Source organism: Enhydra lutris, unplaced genomic scaffold (assembly GCF_002288905.1).
Source record: "Enhydra lutris kenyoni isolate GAN:26980312 unplaced genomic scaffold, ASM228890v2 scaffoldscaffold22, whole genome shotgun sequence".
In the NCBI taxonomy this organism is placed as follows: domain Eukaryota; kingdom Metazoa; phylum Chordata; class Mammalia; order Carnivora; family Mustelidae; genus Enhydra; species Enhydra lutris.
Genome location: NW_019154106.1, coordinates 4,623,025 through 4,637,650, shown reverse-complemented (window position 1 = coordinate 4,637,650; position 14,626 = coordinate 4,623,025). Strand labels below are relative to the sequence as shown.

Below are 14,626 nucleotides of genomic sequence, written 5' to 3'. Positions count from 1 at the left end.
TGGACCCCTTACCCCACAGGTGCTACCTGGGGACAGGTGGAGGCAGAGGCTTGGGAGTGGAGACCCCTCCCCCCCTTCTCCCCTCTCCTCCCTCTCCCCATCCTCCTTTCCTCCTCCCTTCCTCCCCCTCCTCCTCCACATTCTCTCCCTCCTCTCCCTCTCCTTCCTCCAATCCTCCTCCCCTCCTCCCCATTCTCCCCTCCTCCCCCTCCTCCTCCCCGCTGGAGTGGCCGGTGTGGAGACTCAGAGCGTGGCTTCGCCTGCCATCTGGTGGCCGTTTCAGGAACTCTGGGGCCTGAAGAGGAGCGGGGCCCCTTGTTACTGGGTCACTGCCTGAGTCAGGAACCTTCAGTGGTTCCACCCCCTCCACCCCCACCCCCAGTGCCTCAGCGCCCTCGTGTGTCCCCAGGCTGTCACACACACTCGCCAGACCCCTTAGCCTCTGGCCCACCCCCGGCTTTATTCCTTACATTGATGTTTGTGCCGCTTCCTCCCCACCCCTGCCTGTCACGGTCCCTTCCTGCCCCTCCCGGGTCCTCCCGCTGCACCTTCTCAGTACCACATGTCCTGCACGGGCCCCAAGGTGCTAACTGCACCTCCTCGCCCTCATGAGCCCTCTGGGGCTCTGAAACACACTCCAGTCCCCACCCCCAGCTCGGGCCCTGCGGCTGCCCCACCTAGAACCTGGGGGTGCAGGAGATGTCTGGGAGCCACCTCCTGGGTCGGAGTGCCTTAACTCAACAGGGGCCCCTTCCAGGCCCAGTGGTCTCTGATATTTATAGGAATGATATAATGGGGAACAGTTGTCAAGCACTCCCTGGTGTCCAGCACTGTTTCTAGCACTTTCCATGCAGAATCTCATTGACCCTTCACAAGCCCCTTTGGAACCGGGTACTGTTTCACCCATATTTTACGAAGGTGAAACTGAAGCCCAGAGGAGTTAAGTCATCCAAGGCCCACCAGGCAGGCTCTGGAAGCCCTTCTCCATAAAGGCAACCTTGGCCTGGGGCGGCAGTCCTTGGCAGGGCCTCCCCGCCAACACTGGGTGCGGGCACGCCCACTTTAGAGGTGGGGACTTGTGGCTCCGAGAGACCACACCCAAAGGAGGGGCCCCTGTGTCTCTTCCCTGAGCCGAGGGCCCACTCCGCTGTGTCCCTTTTAGGCCCTACATTATCCGAGGCATGGCCCCCCCTACGACGCCCTGCAGCACGGATGTTTGCGACAGCGACTACAGCGCCAACCGCTGGAAGGCCAGCAAGTACTACCTGGATTTGAATTCGGACTCAGACCCCTACCCCCCTCCGCCCACGCCCCACAGCCAGTACCTGTCAGCGGAGGACAGCTGCCCCCCTTCGCCCGCCACCGAGAGGAGCTACTTCCACCTCTTCCCTCCCCCTCCGTCCCCCTGCACGGACTCCTCCTGACCTCTGCGAGGCCCCCCCTGGCCTCTCTGCCCCCTTGTAAATAGTTTTAAATATGAACAAAGAAAAAAATATATTTTATGATTTAAAAAAATAAATATAGTGGGGATTTTAAAAACATGAGGAATGTGAACAGTGATGGGGGTGGGAGGGCTGGGAAAACTTTGTACAGTGGAGAAAATATTTATAAACTTAATTTTTTTAAAACGTCACTGCCATTCTTTTGTGCCTTGTGTGTTTTTGAATCGAGTGTCCTCACAGAGGCGATCCCAGCCTCCGCCCTCCCCTGGACAGCTGTCAGAGTTGTGCACTCATCCTCCTGAGCACCGTGTCTTTATCAGGCCCCCACAAGGTAGGCAGAATCCTGGGGTGGAGGCGCACAGGCAGGAGGCCTGATTTGTGCCATCATGAAGGGCCCCTGTTTCTTACGTGCTCCGCTGTTGCCCATGCTGAAATTCGGAATAGTTTTTTAAATTTTTTTTTTAAGATTTTATTTATTTATTTGTGTGACAGAGAGATCACAAGTAGGCAGAGAGGCAGACAGAGAGCCCGATGTGGGGCTCGATCCCAGGACCCTGGCGAAGGCAGAGGCTTTACCCACTGAGCCACCCAGGCGCCCCTCGGAGTGGTTTTTAAGAGGCCCTGCGTTTTCGTTTTGCACTGGGCTCTACAGATTACGTACCTGGGCTTTGAGCTATTTCTTGGCCAGTCTCTGCTTCCATCTGATCTGTGTGTGTGGCCGCCCCGGCTTCTGCCAGCAGGGGATCCCTCCTGGCCCCACCCTCCGTGTGGACCCCAGTGGTTGGCCCAGGGTCGGGTGGGAACCTCCCAGCTCTCCTGCCTTCCCTGGTTGCCGCCCTGTCCTTTCCAGCAGACAGGCCCCAGAGAGCCTGGTCGTCACAGAGACAGTCAATAAACACAGCCCCAGGCCTGTCCTGTTACCCACTGGGGTGGTACGGGAGGAGACCAAGAGATGGGGCCTGCTGCCTGCCCCTGGGCGGGGCGGGGTGGGGTTCTCCAGGCTGCAGGAGACTGAGAAGTCACAAAGTCATGAGTCATGAGGAGGCCTGGCTGCCCTCCCCCCGACTCACGGCCGTGCCAGGCAGGAAGGGCCTACCCGCGATCGGAATGTCACAGGGAGGTCAGAGAAGAATCACCACTGGTGGGAGTCCCGGGCACACGTTGCACTTAAGAATCAACACAAAGAGCTAGAAGAAGGGTTTCCCAGCAGGACTGGGGATCAAACCCTGGGCCAACCCCCAGGGCCTGGAATGTGAAGGTGACAGCCTCTGGGATGGGGAAATCCCAGGACACTGAGATGCTGGGGCCCCAGTGCTGGGGAGGCAGTCTGGGAAAGGTGGTGTCCCTTGGTGCTCCCAAGACCGCCTGACCAGGGGACAGAGCTGGGGACGTCAGGCATGCAAGTCGCCAGGCCTGGTTTCCTTAGACTTCCAGGGAGCTGCCCCTCCCCCACCCCGTTACCCAGGAGTTCCCTGAGGTCACAGTTGGCATGGGTGGTGAAACCCCTGAGACCAAGAGCAGACACTGGAGACAAGAGGGTTAGGTGACCCGCCATTGCTGCAAGCCAAGAGCGAGCACAGGAGTCCAGGCCCGAGTGCCGCCCCAGGGCTGCTGTGCCACCTGGTGGGGACCTACGCTAAAGGACCCTTGGCAGACAGGAGGGATTGGGTTTGCCTGGAAGGAAGGCCAGCTTCGCCTCACTCGTCTCACCCTGCTGGCCGCATCCACCCGTTAAGGAAGAGCAGTGTCGGGGCGCCTGGGTGGCTCAGTGGTTTAAGCCTCTGCCTTCGTCTCAGGTCATGATCCCAGGGTCCTGGGATCGATCCCCGCATCGGGCTCTCTGCTCAGTAGGGAGCCTGCTTCCTCCTCTCTCTCTGCCTGCCTCTCTGCCTACTTGTGATCTCTATCTGTCAAATAAATAAATAAAATCTTTAAAAAAAAAAAAAAAAAAAAGAAGAGCAGTGTCACCCTCGTTCTAGGACTGTGGTAGGCTTCCATGAGACCATGCCTATCGGGAGAGAAGCCTTGCCCAGTAAGCGCTCGGCAGGTAGTACCCCCTTGGTAAATGAAAGCCATGGCCTATTAAAGCCCAGAGAGGTGACAGGCTTGCCCAAGGTCACACAGCTAAGGACCCACAGACCTCGAGGGAACACCCCGAGCGCTCAGGCCCGTGGTGGGGCCCTCCGGCCCAGGGAGCTGCTTGCAGGGGCTGGGGGGTTCCTGTTCTTCCAGGTCGGGCCACGAGCCCTGAGGTGCGAATGACAGCACTCGTGCCACGCGGGGCAGAGGGGCTGCGGGACGTGGCTGACGCCAAAGCAGGAACTGCGTCGTGGGGGTTCACTCTCCTGCCCTTCCTCTCCCTCATGCGTGGCGGGGGTTCCCTCTGTTCCCCTAGGGCCTGCCAGGGATCGGGCCAGGGGTGAAGAAGGAGTGGGCTGTGCTGCTGACCCCTGGCGACAGCCAGCATGGGCTGAGGGGCGGGTGGAGACACACTCTGCGGCCTTCCTCTCCCTCCCCCCAGCACCCAGGCCTATCTCCAGAAGCCACGCTGCTGGACCCTTTCCTGCCGTGAGGTCAGCTGGGAGGAATGGGGGCTGACCTGCTCTGCCTGCTCTCTTCCAAGTGAATCTGTCGGCACCCAATATGTGCAGATCCCTGCACTTACATCCCATGCTGGGGGACCCAGAGATGAGTCAGATGGGGGCTCCTCTCTTGACGGTGCTGCAGACAGTTTCCAGAGCTGAGGGCCGGAGCACTGTGTTGAGATATATGGGGACCCAGAGAAAATATCCTCCTCAGATGGGAGGGCAGGGAGGGCTTCCTGGAGGAGGTGCTATCTGAGCTGTGTCTTCTTCTTTTTTTTTTTTTTTAAGATTTTATTTATTTGACACACAGAGAGACACAGCAAGAGAGGGAACACAAGCAGAGGGAGTGGGAAAGGGAGAAGCCGACTTTCCACTGAGCAGGGAGCCCGATGCAGGGCTCCATCCCAGGACCCTGGGATCTGACCTGAGCTGAAGGCAGACGCTTAACCAACTGAGCTACCCAGGCGCCCCTGAGCTGTGTCTTAAATGAGGGGGTGAGGTTAACTTGGCTTATTTCATTTAAACTTCACAACAGCCCAGCTAAGTGGATGGTGTCCCCCAGTTCGTAGTTGAGGAGACCACGGTCTGGGGGAAAATAATTAAACCAGAATTTTTTTCACTCATTTGTTCAACCACTCCTCTACACAAGGAATAGTGCCGACATCTGGGCACTGCTCAATCCTTTCCCCCTTCCCTCCGAACCGCCTCCCCTCTGCAGTGACACCCACTACTCCCCAAGTCTCTGTCGTCCGTCTCTGGAGTCCTGCGGGGTCTCACTCCCCACTGGCCCTATCAGTTGTTTGGCTCAGCCCTCCAGCCGTCTTCCAGAATGTGTGTGGAGCTCCTCCTTGCCCCGGGCCCAGCAGCCCCCTTGGGTCTTCCACTGCCCTGCATGGTTGAACAAAACCCACATGGCCAGATCTTGGTCATGTCTGCTGTCAGGCAGGATGCTGGGGAACAGGGATGTGGCAGGTGTGGAAAGTTCTGTCCCTGAGAAACCTGGGGGCTGGGGGTGTTGGGTGGGACGTGGCTCCTGCAGTGTTCTTTCTTGACAATCACCTGACTCTTCCCGTCATTGGGCCCCCCTCGAGGGACCTGACCCTCCGCTCACAGGCGACTTGGCCCAGGACCTGCCCACCTCCGCCAGGGTGGCCTCACTCTAGCCCTCAGACCGGGTCTGAGCCCTGGGACGGGACAGCAGGAATGATAATGGGTGGCTGGTTTCTCCAAGCTGAGCTTATTCAATTTAAAGCCTTTTTCTATCTGGGTGTATGGATGTGTTAAAATGTCCTTTCTTTTATGAAATGATGGTAATAGTACAAGGTGTTTTTTTGGGAAAAAAAATCATGACTTAACATTTTTTTAAAAAGTCATTACTTGATACAATTAAAATTTGGCAGCCCTGTGTTTGTTCCCGAAAGTTAAGGGGTGAGAGGCGGGTGATGGGTGCGCGGGCATTCATTAAACTTTCCCTCTACTGTGGAATAGATGTGAAAGTATTCATATGATTTTCGTAAGTCTAGATGGATTGAAAATTTATTTTATTTTATTATATTTTTAAACAATTTTATTTATTTATTTGACAGAGATCACAAGCAGGCAGAGAGGCAGGCAGAGAGCCTGATGTGGGGCTCGATCCCAGGACCCTGGGATCATGACCTGAGCCGAAGGCAGAGGCTTTAACCCACTGAGCCACCCAGGCTGCCCTGAAAATTTATTTTATTTTGCTTTTTAAGGAGATTTTATTTATTTGATACACAGAGAGAGAGCGAGTGCACAAGCAGGAGGAGCAGCAAAAGGAGAGGGAGAAGCAGGTTCCCCGCTGAGCAGGGACCCTGATGCAGGACTCGATCCCAGGATCCTGGGATCATGAGCCGAGCCAAAGGCAGACACTTAACTGACTGAGCCACCCAGGCGCTCCTGAAATATTAAACATTAAAAATTAACCTATACGGGCGCCTGGGTGGCCCAGTGGGTTAAAGCCTCTGCATTCAGCTCAGGTCATGATCTCAGGGTCCTGGGATCGAGCCCCACATCAGGCTTTCTGCTCGGTGGGGAGCCTGCTTCTCCCTCCCTCTCTGCCTGCCTCTCTGCCTACTTGTGATCTCTCTCTCTCTGTCAAAAAATAAATAAAAATCTTTAATTAAAACAAAAAATTAACCCATAAAAAGATCAGGGGGAAAAAGGGTTAGGTGGAGTTGCATGAACTCCGGAAGTCTCAGGAGGCTGAGGCCAATGCCAAGGTTCAAAGACACTCTCCTGCTTAAAGCCTGTCAATGATTCTCTAGGGAGGTAGGCTGAGCTCTGATACCTCCTCTTCCCCCAGGAAGTCCTCCCTGACTTCGACCCTTCCAGTTAGGTTAGCTCATCATAATTGGAGACTTTGGGGGCCCACTTATATTGGGCGAGGTACTGCATTATTTCATTTAATTATAGTGCACATGTCCCTGTGACCGTCCTCAGAGTCTGGGATGGAAGAGCCTGAAGCGTGTACTGGCAAGTTCTCTGATGATGAAGGAGTAAAGGGATCACTGTGTGTGGCTGGGCTCTCCCCAAGCTCCCAGGAGGGCAGGTCCCAGCCCTCGCCCAGCCTCCCTGTCAGGCGCGCCCCCACCCCAAGGGTTTTCTGCAGCCTCTCCCCTGCTCCTTGGTCTAGCTCCTGGGACCTGCCCCTCTCGCCCGCCCTGTGCTACTGCGGTAGCACTGCCTCGCTGCCCTTGCTCTAATCTCTCTTTTCCAAACCCTGGCAAGCCTTGAACACGCCCCTGTCTTACTCGGAGGTTCTTCCTGGCCCTCCCGCTCCAGTGCCTCCACGGGTCCCTCCCATTCTCCTCCCCCATACCCTGATCACCCCCACCCGATCCTCTGACAAATGTGCCTTCTGCACCAGCCTTCCTCAGTTCTCTCTGCTAGGCCCACTTTCTCCCCACCCGGGGACGTCTGTGTATTTGTCCTTCCCTTAACCCTCCGCACCAGCACACCTCCCGAGCTGGTTTCAGTCTTGACTGTGTCCCTCACTTGCCGGGCGGCCCTGGGCAAGGCCCCTAGCCGTTCTGAGCCGCAGGATGGATGCAAATAGCATCTGTTCTTGGGTGCTACCTCCTGAGAGGTCCAGCACCCTTCGGGGCTCAGACACAGGTCAGTAGGTATTACCAGCACTTTGCAGATAAGACCTGGAGAGTCTGGCTGGTTCCATCACCGGGCCGAGCTTACTCAGCGAATATGGGCCACACCTGGTGTCTGAACGGTGCCTGGGTCTGTGTGAACTAATCTGTGAAATGGGGATGATAATACTTTACTGTCTGGAATACTAGCCACAGAGTCTTTCTAGAGAGACTGCCTCAGGCTCTGCTGCAGGGGTGAGCTGGGGGAGGGGCACGTTCGCTCCAGAGGCCCAGCTTCCCACGCACTGGGGTTGACCCAGCTCCATTAGGTCTCATTCTCCCTGCTGTTTGGCCTGGGGACTCAGAGAGCCTGAGCAGGTGAGATGGAGGGAGCTCAGGCCGCCTGGGGCTCCTACGAAGAATGGAGGTGCGGGTACAGAAAGATGCTGAGCACCGGGGAGGCAAGCAGGTGGCCAGCTCCGCTGGTCCTTCTCTGCCTACCCCCAGGGCCCAAGCTCTGTCACTTTTCTCAGGAAGCAGCTCGGGGAAGCTGCAAGGTAACCATGCCCTGCCTTCCTTGAGCTGGAGTGGCCATCTCTAGCCAAGCCAGCCCCCTGGAGGGAGCTGCCCTAAAGAGGTCAAGACACCACCAACCTCCCTGCACGGAGCCCCCACGATGACTCCAGGCCTGGAGGCCAAGGGCAATCCTCTGGGCCTTGAGGATGTTGGTTTCTCCGGGGCATGGGGGCACCGTCCCCAAAGCCCCACACCATGCAGCCTTCGCCACTCCCTGCCCTGTCCGTCTCTCGCCACAACCCAACCACCCCTACCTCCCCAGTGCTCCAAAGCTCGGTCTTGGCGTCTCTGGTCTCTCTCCCTGCCACCCAGACCCAGGAGCCACGGCTCTGTCCTCCCTGTTCGTGGTCGAAATGCCGCCTGCCCAGGAGCCCCCCCCCCCGCGGCCTGCGTTACTTCCAGGGGTGTCTGACCGCCCCCCGCAGACCGTCCGCGCCAGGACTCTGCTCCCCACGCACCCGCGCGGGCGGGCACAGACCAAGCGCTCAGTGGAGCGCGGCCCACCAGCGGCCAGGACCCCCGGGGGCGACCCGCAGCGCCGAGCCTCCCCGAGCGCACGCGCACTCGCGGGCGAGTCGGGCCGCGTCCCGCCGAACTCGGGCTCGTTCCACGGGACCCGCACCCGCCTGCGCCTCTCAGCTTCGCGGCCAACTTCCGCCCTCGGGATTCGCGACTGCGCTTCGCTTCAACTCAGAGGCCAGACGGGTTTTTGGAGAGTAAGTGCCCGGGATGGGCCAAGGTGGGCTACTCCTCTGGGTCCCGGCCCGGCCCTCCCGGGGAGGCCGGCAGGGCATGGGGGGCCCTGGGCGAGCATTTCGGAAGAGGCTCGGGTGTAAATGCTTCTGGAACACAAAAGGGACGCCACGCCTGTGGCCGCGCACTACCCCCCCGCGAGGACGGACGCGCAGCCGGGGACGCCGCCCCCTGACCCGGCCCCCACTCCGTACACACACCGGTCCCCACCTCGACCCCCAACTCCTGGCAAAGCCAGGACCTGCGGGTGAAGGAATCGGCTCAAGCGACCTCGGCCCCCCTATAAAATTCGGCTGTGGAGAATGCGGGCATCGATCCCGCTACCTCTCACATGCTAAGCGAGCGCTCTACCACTTGAGCTAATTCCCCAGCTCGGGCCGTCCTCGGCCGCGGGAATGTACTGTGGCTCACGTCATCGCGGGTCTCCTCCGCTCCGCCGCCAGGATTGGCTTGGCTCCCTTTGGTTTTAAACAGCATTGGCTTTCGGATTGGTGGTCCAAAGCGTCCGTCAAACGGAGGCCCTGCTGTTGCTACGGCGTAGGGGGAACCAGCCAGGTTTCTCCGGGTTTCTGATTTGTTTCTCCAGACTCCGGGGTCCTAGAGGTTCCGGATCCGTCGAGTCCATGGGAAAAGAACGCTCCCCTCGCGCTTGACTGACGGGGCGTGTGAGCCAATCGGAGTGGGCGCAATCTGACCGCAGGGCGATCCAATAGGTTGCAGGGGGCGGGAGAGGAAGGCCAATGAGCGCGGGCCTGGGGGCGGAGATAGAGCCGCGATTGGCTGCGAGGCGGCCGGAGGGAGGGCGGGGGGAACTCAAGGCCTGCTTGATACGTCCGCCATTTTGGGCGCTTCGCTGATGGTGTCGGTGAGCGCGTTTCCCGCCTGAGCGCAACTAGCGGCGGGTCGCGGGCACCTCCAGGTAATGGGGGTGGGGGGGCGGCGGAGCGGGCCGCGGCGCGGGGTGCGCTGGGCGCGCGGCGCGCGGGCGGCGGCGGCGAGGCTCCTCCGCCCGGCCTCGGCGGCGCGGGGAGGGAGCGTCCCGGCCCCCTCCCCTCCCCCCCGGAATTCGCCGCTCGGCGGCCGGGGAGGCGCGGCGCCCGGGCTCCCCGGGCCATCCCCGCCCGCGTCTGTCAGCCGCCTGCCCGCGCGCCGCGGGTCGCGGGGCGCTTCGCCGGGCCGGGCGCCGGAGCGGGCCGCGGGCCGGCGGCGAACTTTGCGCCCGGGTTGACGTCCGCGGCCTTGCGCGGCGGCGGCGGGCGGGGCGCGCCCCTAACCCGGACGGGCCCCGCTCCGCTGCGGCCGCGCCGCCCGCCCCGAGCGCCGCCCGGTCGCCCGCCCGGGAGAACTTCCCCCGGGCGCGGGCCTGGGAGCGTGTCAAGTTGGGGCGGCAGCTCGCCGTGGACTCGCGAAGGCCATTGTTGGGACTCTGTTTGCGGAAACAAGTTCTGTGGGTTTGTGCTCTGCGGCCGCGGAGTCATCGGCGAGCGCGGAGCCCGGCTCGGAGTGTTTAAATGGCCTTGCGAGCGGCGCCTAAACTCCGGTGCTGTGACTCGAACGGAGACCTGGTCTCGAACGCCTCCCCGGCGAGTATAAGCAAGGGGGGTGGTCCTTGGAGCGGCCGGGAGGACCTCCCTCTTAAAGAAGCCCGTTCGCGATCAAGTTGGAGGGGTTTCCTGCTCCGTCCTGCGCGCCCTCGTCGCAACCGGGACTTGCGGTTGGGGATGCGCGGACTGAGTCCTCGGACGTGTCCGTGTGTCCTGACGTTTCCGCCTCGGGCTCCGTGTGGTTTTCCCGGTGCTTCACGTTTTCTCCGCGGGTCGGCCAGAGCTTTGTTTATGTTCTGTCTTTGTGGGAGGGGCGCTCGGCGATCGTTTTCCTTCCGTCCCGCAGCACTTGTTACTGTGGCTATTGTCCCACCGTGTAACAATGTGAAGTTTACTTTGATTGTGCCCTCAAGGTCATGGGGCAGGTGGGCAGCAAGTGGGGAAGGGACTCCGGATGTCCAGCCACCGGCGTGCACGGCTCCTAAGCGGTGGTGGTGTTGCCGCTTTCTCTCCTGCGAAGTCAGAGTGCCTGGATTCAGGTCTTGGCTTCAGCACTCCCCAGCTCTGTGACCTTGGACGAGTTACTACACTTCCCTGCCTTCCCTGTAATGGGACAGTGATAACAGTGACTGCCTCGTAAGCGTGCCGGGAGTGCATGGGCTGGAAGCCGTGTCTGGCACGTAGGATCAGCTCAGTGCAATTGGTGGCTATTATTACTAATTTAAATTTGATTTCTAAATGTTTAGATTACTATTTGGAAGTCAAATGAGTGTTGAGGTGACTTGGTGGCTGTCTTTAGAACGCTCTGTGTGTTTAACAGTTCTGCTGAGGAAATGAACTGGAAGTTATTTTAAGTTTTTCAGGAGAGGGGTGGTTGAAGATTCATTAAATTTCACACATTTTGGGGAGCAGCGCGTTAGTGGTGGTACCTCAGAATGTTCCTCTAAGAGGCGGTTAAATAAAGAAAAGCCCATTAAGAGCTGGGGTCAGATTCTGTTCCTATTTCCCTTGGGCTGCTAGGATGATTGGTACTGCTACCAGCTCTAAGGTTTCTCCGTGTACCCCTGGGTTAGGGTTCTTGAGGATTGAAAGGTTGGTGTGTATTGAGACGCACTTCAGTGAACCCAGCTTGGGAGTGTGTTGTCCTGCATGGACGCTTGGGAAGCTGTTGCCTCTTAGTGTGTCTGACTGGGGAGTCTCGAATATCTAACAAAATGCTGTCCACTCAGTCACACATAGTCACGGTCTTTTAATTCCTGCCCTGTGCTCTTTTCCTTGGTACTTGAAACCATGCTTGCCTGTCCCTTGGTATTACTGCTTGGGACCTGCCTGGCTTTAATTGCACTGGGGAAATGTTTTTACACAGTTGTAAGTAGAGGGGAGCATCTTGCTGTGTAACTTGAGAGGAAGAAGATTGGGATAAGAAAACTTTAGCTTCTGTATATAGCAAGACAAAACAAAAACTTGCTAGTTTGAATTAACTGCTTGAGAATCAGACCATAGCTGGATGGAAAATGAATGATAGTAAAACTAAGATTTGACAGGGTGAGGTTCCCTTCAGGATAATTTTTGTATGGATTTGGTACAAAGGTAATGTGCGTGTTACAGGCAAAACCCACTCCTCCCCCCAGTTTGTATTTAAATTCCAGTTAGTTACCATCCAAGAATCTCTTCCTTAAAACAGCATTTGTCAGGATTGGTGGTTAGTTTATTTCCGTCATGAACTTGTGTCTTGCAGTTTTATATTTTGTGTATTTGAGAGGCAGCATGAGTGTGTATTGGTCTAAAATTCTACAGTGGTTTAATACCCCTATGAGTACATGATAGTGAAGTTCTTCTAATCATCTGCTCACCTGAAACTCAGCATTGAGTCTATTTCATAAAAAGCACAAGAAGCTATGGTTTGGTCCTCCTAAGTCAAGATCCGAGCCCCTATGTGGGCTGAGTAGCTTGTTAGCTATTTTTTTTAGGTGAGTTGAACTGAAAAAAAAATAGGCCTGGGCTCTTGGCTTTCTTTTCTTTTCTTTTTCTTCTTCTTCTTCTTCTTCTTCTTCTTTTTTTTAAAGATTTTATTCATTTATTTGACAGAAATCACAAGTAGGCCGAGAGGCAGGTGGGGGAGGGGGGGGAGAGGCAGGCTCCCAGCTGAGCAGAGAGCCCAATGTGGGGCGATCCCAGGACCCTGAGATCATGACCTGAGCTGAAGGCAGAGGCCCTAACCCACTGAGCCACCCAGGCGCCCTCTTTATTTTATTTTATTTTATTTTATTTATTTACTTGACAGAGGGAGGGAAAGAGCACAAAAGCAGGGGGAGCAGCAGAGGGAGAAGGAGAAGCAGGCTGTCTGCTGAGCAGGGAGCCCGATAATGGGGCTCGATTCCAGGTTGCTGGGATCATGACCAGAGCCCAAGGCAGCTGATTAATTGACTGAGCCACCCAGGAACCCCTGGGCTCTTGGCTTTAAGCAGCTTTCTTACTTTTTTTTCCTCAAGAGAACCTCAGGTAATTTTTTTTTTTTTTTTTTAATTTACTCTAGGTAAATGTTTCTCAATTGGGGGGTGATTTGCCTTCAAAGAAACATTTGGCAATGTGTGGAGACATTTTTGCTTGTCATAGCTGTAGGGGTGGGAATGCGCACCCTGGCTTCTAGGGAGGGTAGAGACCAGGGATGCTGCTGAACATCCTGTAATGCCCAGGACAGCATCCTAAAATTATCCAGTCCCAAATACTCATAGTGCAGAAATTGAGAAACCCCGTTCTAGATGGATGCTACGCCGGCATGCACTAGAATCATTCAGGACATCTTTTAAGACCATGGATGAGAGACCCTCACCTCTGGAAATCTGTGGTAGTGTTAAGAATATATTTTTAGAAAGCTACCCAGGTAATACTGAAGTGCAGCCAGGTTTTGGAACCACTGTTCAAGACCATGGTTATTAGTGACTTCCTGTGGGTCGAGAAATCCTTTAGGTGATGTGAGCTCTGTCTCTGTGGTCCCTAGATGTAGTGGGGAGAGACCGTGTACATACATTATTCTAAGGTTCCTGAAGACTGAACTTTAAAAGAAATTTTAAATGAATTGATTTTATAATATAATTTAGAAACTTTTTTTGCCTTTACCTCATAAAACACATTACCAAACTGCTGAAACTTCGCACTCTCGGGTGTTTAGGGTTGGTTGCTCCTACGATTAATAACTTTATACTGTTATTTTTGAGTTTTATATCCTCTGCTGTCATCCTTTGAGTGAGTCAGCTGTCACTTACCGTTTTCAATGCCAGCGTCACATCTTTTTTTCCCTTTGTAATGAAGACCTATTTCCAAAGAGTTAGCCTTGGATCCGTTTGCAAGTTCCGCCTTTTGAAGGCGAGACAGGCATACTCCATGCTTCACATGTCACAGTGACCCTTGCCTGCTAGCAAAAGGGGGTTCCTCTGGGCCCTGGACTCTGGCCCAAATGGGTGTTTTTTCCTCCTTGGGGGAGGGAGGATGAGGTTCAGTAATAGAAGGGCAGAGGTCCTTTTCTTACACATACTTACAATTTAGATCATCTAGTTTACTGAAGGAAGGAATATTAGTTTAAAAACGATACACATTTCCAGCAACTGAGTGTTAGGATCTGGATATATTAAAGGAGAAGACTGTGGAGGCACTTTCTAATCTTTCATCCTGAAAATCAGCTTATGGCTGTTGTTGAGAATGACAAGTGACCTCCCCCCTGCCACCAGCTTCTTCTAATCTTTATTTATTTGATCCTCAAATATAGTAATTGAATCCTTACTCTGCCAGGAGCCATATTAGGGACTCACTCATGAACAGGCACTTAAGGACTTGCAGTCTAGAGGGAGAGGTAGCAATTATAAAAGGGATGCAGTTTTGGCTGGGAGGCCAGGTAACAAAGCTTGTTAGAATTGTATATGGTGTAAGTAGGCTCCTTAGGGAGGCTCTACAGGCCTGGGAGGAAAGAGTTTAGGTTTGCTCCTTTGCTGGTTGAATTTGCCAGAAGTCTCTTGCCAAACAATAAACTAGTTACACCTTTGTTTTTTGTGTGTATTAAGCGGTTACTTTGACTTGCCCCCTTGGTTTGGTGTGTTTTAGAAAGCAATGTCATTGCTCCTGTGCTGGTGAAGCTGTGTTGTCATGACAAATAGGATTGGCCTGTAGTGTTCCTTGCTCCGTAGATGTTGGTTGTCAGTCAGTCAGACTGGGAACACTGACGGGTTCTATACTATCAGAGGTTCAATATAAATTCGCGTCAGATGTCTTGAGCATCCTTGAAATTGATTGGGCCACTGGTGGGGATGGACCTAGGTGGCCTGGAGATTTGGGTTTTTTTGGCCATGACTTTGGCTTAGATTTAGTTGCCACGGAATCCCCTTTTCTTCCTCTCTCCCTCATTTATTTATTTTTTTACTAGTTGGCTCAATACCCAGTTTGTCTCAGGGTTTGAATGATTATGCGCTGACTTCTGGATACCAGGTAGATCAGCCAGTGAAGAAGCAAGTAAAAGGAAAGGGAACCTTGGCATCTCACCTTAACAGGGACATTTTCATGTCATGGACTTGGCAGAGATCTGAGTTTACTCTTAGCAGAGGTGTTTTACTACTTGTCACTTAACAGCT

General features: G+C 55.2%; 2 protein-coding genes and 1 non-coding gene across 9 annotated transcripts in view; 2 read left to right on the top strand and 1 right to left on the bottom strand.

Annotated features, from left to right (window-relative positions):
- The window catches only part of LOC111149489 (LDL receptor related protein 5), a 138,888-nt gene extending 137,255 nt beyond the window's left edge, over positions 1–1,633 (top strand). Inside the window, exon 26 of the mRNA XM_022506587.1 lies at positions 1,163–1,633. Within this exon, the coding sequence (XP_022362295.1) occupies positions 1,163–1,424 (262 nt within the window). The 3' untranslated portion in view covers positions 1,425–1,633. The remainder of the gene's footprint in view (positions 1–1,162) is intronic.
- A 7,123-nt stretch (positions 1,634–8,756) lies between these two features.
- TRNAA-AGC lies at positions 8,757–8,829 on the bottom strand. The gene has a single exon. It is a non-coding gene; the product is annotated as a tRNA-Ala (tRNA).
- A 474-nt stretch (positions 8,830–9,303) lies between these two features.
- Positions 9,304–14,626, top strand: part of LOC111149807 (protein phosphatase 6 regulatory subunit 3) — a 146,410-nt gene continuing 141,087 nt past the window's right edge. For 6 of the 7 annotated variants that reach the window (XM_022507089.1, XM_022507093.1, XM_022507092.1 and 3 more), the window contains exon 1: positions 9,304–9,379. The gene's annotated coding sequence lies outside the window, so the exon portion shown is untranslated. The remainder of the gene's footprint in view (positions 9,380–14,626) is intronic. The other variant, XM_022507087.1, reaches the window with a different exon arrangement.